The sequence below is a fragment of the Nematolebias whitei genome, chromosome 18, assembly GCF_014905685.2.
Source record: "Nematolebias whitei isolate Nwh7 chromosome 18, NemWhi1, whole genome shotgun sequence".
Classification (NCBI taxonomy): Eukaryota; Metazoa; Chordata; class Actinopteri; order Cyprinodontiformes; family Rivulidae; genus Nematolebias; species Nematolebias whitei.
The window spans coordinates 22,319,280-22,324,889 of NC_056515.1; the positions used below are offsets into that span (position 1 = coordinate 22,319,280).

Below are 5,610 nucleotides of genomic sequence, written 5' to 3' on the forward strand. Positions count from 1 at the left end.
TTAATGAGACACTTGGCTTGCCATACCAAACCACCTTCGTCTCGCTCAGGAACTCCTGGAGCAAACGTCAAATCAGCTGCATTTCACAGCATCGCCCAGGAAAAATGCGGCTGATTTGACCATTAAAGTGCATTTATTACAGAAAGTTTTAACTGAGACACACCTTTACTATAATGTCAAGCAAACAAATAATTGTTTTAGGTGGTTGTCTTGGTAAATTTCTAAGAAATGCACAGCAAATCCTCCCTCTGAGCGCTCCCGCAGCCGCTAATCGGTTTTTGAAATGCAGCTGATTTGACCAATAAAGTGCATTTATTAAGGAAAAGTTAAACTGAGACACACTTTTGCTATAATTTTGAAAACAACAAATAATTGTTTTTAAGTGTTAATCTTGTTAATTTCTTATTAAAGTCCTCCCGTGCACGCTCGCACGGCCGCCACTTGTCAGCCAATCGATTTTTGGCAAATTGGCCCACGTTTCCGGGTGGTCAGTGGTGATGCATAATAGATGCAGCTTATGTAGCAAAGCAACTTATTTATGTTTTTTCCCCACTTTATTAGACATACAGTATTTGGACTGATGCAGCTTATACGGTGGTGCGACTTATACGACGGTGCAACGTGTACGGCAGAAAGTACGGTGCATAGATTTAAAAACTGTATCGTCTTTCCTTCCTTCTGCATTAAAGTTAGCAAGCAGTCAAGCTGAAAAAGCTCCATTGTTTTACAAAACCTGATTACCAGAATTTTTGGAAAACCCTTCATCCCTTTTGGATTTCTGACATACTTTGTTCATTCAACCTTTATTTAAACAGATTGTCAGGATGTTCTCCGATAAAAAAAAACTGTTTTCTTCTAGACTTGTGTTTAATGTGGAGCTGAGATTTAACAGGTGAGCAACCTGTGAGAGTTAAGTCATGTTCACAAATAAAATGATAACTTTTACGAGTGTAATTGCCAACTTTTGTGCAAAGGAGTGCTCATTTCAGTTATGAAGATGAATTTGAGAGGCTACAACAAGCTTCAATGACTGATTGTAATAGTAATACAAGTGGTAAAGTCAAAAACAAAGTAGGCCTGAGTCAGAAGGCAATTATTTCATTTATTGAGTTAATTTCAAAAAGCCTCTAATTTACGATGCCACATTAAAACATCTGAAAGTCTCTTATTTTAATAACACTAGCTGGCCACTCCTTTGAAATCTTTCTGGAGTTCCTGCTTTCTGCGTCTCCAAGTTTCTGATGACGTCTTGTCTTGTATTAAAAAAAAAAGAAAAAGTTTTTGTTTTTTTTAAGTGGGTTTCAATGTTTTGAAGGACATTGTTCAAATGGAATGAGCTTCAATCGATATCTTCACAAAACCTTCCTTAGAAGGCTCCATGTTGCTCTGAAAACTGTTGTCTTGCTGTCGTTTTCTAGGAATCCCATTTGTGATCTTTACTCTGCACAGCAGTCAGCCACAACAATGACACCAGGTGCCTGTTACTGTGGAGCTCAGTCTGCCAGAACTGAAACGCATGGAAATAAAGAACACATGAATCCTAGAACCTGCTCCATTTACGCCTTGGTTTTATTGTTTCAACTGACTTCGCTTCAGCTTTCAGGTCGAAACTTTGTATAATTAGGATTTTTACCAGAGATGTTGAGTTGACAAAAGAAAACAACAGATTCAAAAGGAAATATTTGCAGCTGTTCAACAAGTCAGCTTTTGAGTGATGGGACTGATTGCTGCAGAGCTTTTTCAGATGGTCATTAGTCATCACATTGTTTGGGTCTGATGCCGAAGCTCTTTGTCATGAAACTCCAAAATAAATCTAATTGTGGTCTTTTTGACGTCAAAAATGATTTTTAAATTCCACCAATCTGTGGATATGGTAAGAGAACGAGTCAAACAGAAGTAGATTACAAATACTGACCGAATCGAAGAGTTTCACTTTGTAGAGTTTCATTAATTATTTGTACATGCGCGTGTGTGTGTGTGTTTGTGTGTACAGGATCAGAAGAAGATGACATTCAGGTCTCTGATGAAAGCTATCGTGAACATGCCAAGCCACTACCGCTGCCTGTGCATCAGCCATCTGCTGGGATGGACAGCTTTCCTCTGCAACATGCTCTTCTTTACCGATTTCATGGGACAGGTCTGTTAGAATCTGAGCTTCACTTTACGCAGCTTACAAAAATAAATAAATACAGTAGTCCCTTGTTTATCGTTGGGGGGCTAGGGACCCCGTACCCCCCCCCCCCCCCCCGTGATAAGTGAAAACCCGCAAAGTAGAAATACAGTAGTCCAAGTTCAAGTCAACTAAACTTTATTTTCAACAAAATTAAGTACACTAGTAGTAGTAGTAAGTAGTAATTTATTTTTGTATATATATATACAGGTATATATTAAGGTGTTTTAAACCCTTCCCACACCCTTGCAATGTCCCTAACAATTTTCTAAACTCTAAATGCTCTAAAAGGGCACAGCATGTCATGATCTCAGCTCTCTGCCACCTGCAGCGCTCTTGGCCATGCCCACTTCTCCGCCGCGAAGCGGAGATCTGACACGCTGCAGGAGGAAGTTTATCCTGAAGCTGTGAGCTGCACACAAGTGAATATTAATAATAATACTTTAATTGTTATTAACACCGTCACAATCTGTTTATTTCTTAGAGTTTTCTAGTCAGACCAAACGAGATTTGAAAAATGTCACTCTTATGTATATAGAAATATATTTTTATTTTTCAAACAAATTTTTTAAACATGCTTGTAAAAGCAGAATAATTTACAAAAGACCAATCAAAAATTATGTGAAACTTTTTTTTTTGAATAAGCAAATTAACAAAATAAACTTAATAATAAGACAGTCATATTAATTCAAACTGTTCTGCAATATTTTTAAATTTACTTTTCAATTATCAGCAAAGTTATCTAGGATTTAAAAAAAGATAGGCTAACCTTTGCTTTAGGAAACCCCAGTCACTAGATTATCTTAATAACAATAATGAGACATTTATTTTCACAATTAATAAACAGATCTAAAACACAAATCTAAACTTTTGTAAAACAATTTATTTCCTGAGTTTCTACAACGACTAAAACAATGTATTGTTAATACAGCTCCTGTTCATGTCAAATTAAGCCAATTTTAAATTCAAAATTTCAACACAACTGGCCGTTCTTTAAAAAATAAAAAGGTTTTAAGGTATTTATAAGTAAAGCAAATTTATTTGACATTGTTCTTTAAAGTGAAACTGCATATTGATAGGTAAGGACTTTTAAGGACAATAACTTACTTTTAGAAGCTGTAGAGTTAATATTTAGTCATGACTAAATCACAGGACTGACAACAACTTTGAGTCCATGTTTGGGTTTAAATCCACATTTTTAAAACAGAACATGAGATCTATGTTGCTACATGATGACAAATCCTCCATTATGATGTTGCCTGCTTGAAACTTTTAGAGGCGGCTCAAATTGCTTTGTTCAGGTTTTGATGAAATTCTGTTTTAAGTAAAAAAAAAAAAAAAAATAGAAAACTAAACCAGGAGACGTAAACCAGCATACGTGATGAAGAAAGAAACGGAAAAATTATAGTACACTGACCACTGAGCCATTTAGGAGAACATGTTCACATTATTCACACAAGATATACCTAACTAAAGATTGTATTAGCATTTCTCCAAGAGGCTTGAGAAGAGGTGGAAAAAAATCATAATGTTAAAGTTTTTATTTAAATATATGCACATATATTTTTTGATTCCAAGTAAAGCAAGTTCAGAACACTGCTGCATAGAAATTCATTTCACACAGTATGTACAAAATAAAATAAAAAAAACTCTTGAATAAATGATGTCAACGGACCGAGAACGACTTTATGTGTCGTGCATTGTTAGATTATCAGGGGTCGTTTTCATCGAACATGCAGATTCTTTTTTAGAAGCAAAAGCCCGAAGCAAGTATTAAAGGAGCTTGGGACATTCTCAGAGGCAGACTCTTCGGTGGGTTGTATTAATGATCTCGTACTCCAGTTGTGTCGTGCACAGACTGAGTATGGATGGGTTATTTTTGTGAACAACACACTGGCTGCCCATTAAGCCTGTACCACAGAGCTGCGGCCGTTTGTAGCAAGTACCAAAATGTATTGCAAGCTCTCGATTTACTGGTCCATGTTTCAACCCTCGTGTAAGGTCAAGTCAAGTCAGATTTATTTATATAGCACATTTAAAACAGAAACTGTTACCAAAGTGCAGAACAAAAAGATCACAGCATCAAATACAAAGTAACAAGATATTTTTTACAGCACATGGAATAAAAGTATAAAACATAATTAGAAACATTGAAATACTAAATCAGATCACCTTGTATCAAATGTCAAGGAATAATAACAAAAAGCGTCAACTCGGTCAGAAAGAGAGAAATAGTAAATCAGATCAGTTGACCCTGTGTTAAAGATTGTTATAATTAATTAAGCACTCCCGTCCTCTTTGTACTGTTTTAAATTTGCACTGGAGGTAGACGCCACTCGTTTTCACCGTTTGCTGTGAAAGCATCCACTCAATTACACATTAATGAAATGAAGCTGTAAATACTGTATGTCTCATGTCAGAAGGGGAGAAAAACAAATTGACAGTGAGGTGAAGAACAGAACGTTGTGATTCCAGTTTAATGGCACTTGTGTAGAGGCTGATGGTGGGGACAGTAGTTCTGTTCTTGTGTGACATGTAATAATGATAAATGCTTTGAGGCGTCAAAGTGAACATGCTCATTAAAGGATCCACATCATGCTCTGACTATATTTACCCCCTCTGTTCATCAACCACAGATTCACTGGTTTTGATTATCTCCAGTTGGAGGTGTTGTTATCAGGAGCAAGTTCTGTAGCTGCTATTGTTTTAAAAGAAATGAAACAAACACAGGAGGTGGTTAATTTCATATTAACATTGTTAAGTTTCTGCATTCTGAGGCACAGTCTGCTCAACAATGAATATTTTGAGGTATTATTCTGTAGGCAGCACGGTGGCACAGTGGGTAGAGCTGCTGCCTCTCAGCGAGCAGCTTGTCAGTTTTTTTGTTTTTTGTCCCGGTATTCCAGTTTCCTCCAACAGACCAAAAACATGCATGTTAGACTATTTTTTTCAAAAGAGCCATATAGACAGATCAAAGTTAAGGGGAGAACTGTGATATCACTCCAAATCACTCAAATAAAAGAATAAAATGAAACAGCCCATCTATGAACAACAAAAAGAAACACAGCCAGCACATTATCTGTTTAAACAAAATGTATCTTAGTTCTGAGATGAGCGGAAGCTGTGGTGCAGGTCCTTGACTTTCTTCAGGTTGTGTTTGTAATTTGTTGTTGGAACCATAATGAGGCGTTCAAGATGGGCATGGGTCAGTGGGTTTCTCTGTTTTTGCTTGATAGTGTTAATGGTTGGAAATGTTGACTCACAGGTGTAAAAATTCAGCTTTTATTACCCCAATCCCACGTAGAAAACACAAGTCAACAATAACAATGAACACCAAAGTCCATAATAAACAATGAATATGCTGTAATATGTGTACGGATGAAGATGCCCCCTTCACATTTCCGCCTGCCCCCTCATGTAACCATGCCTAGAACCGGCCC

The 5,610-nt window shown here is 36.8% G+C and overlaps 1 protein-coding gene across 1 annotated transcript in view; it reads left to right on the top strand.

The window, feature by feature from the left end:
• Window positions 1-5,610, top strand: part of slc45a2 (solute carrier family 45 member 2) — a 44,703-nt gene that overhangs the window by 18,357 nt on the left and 20,736 nt on the right. Inside the window, exon 4 of the mRNA XM_037691978.1 lies at window positions 1,994-2,137. Coding sequence (XP_037547906.1) covers window positions 1,994-2,137 — 144 coding nt within the window. The remainder of the gene's footprint in view (window positions 1-1,993; window positions 2,138-5,610) is intronic.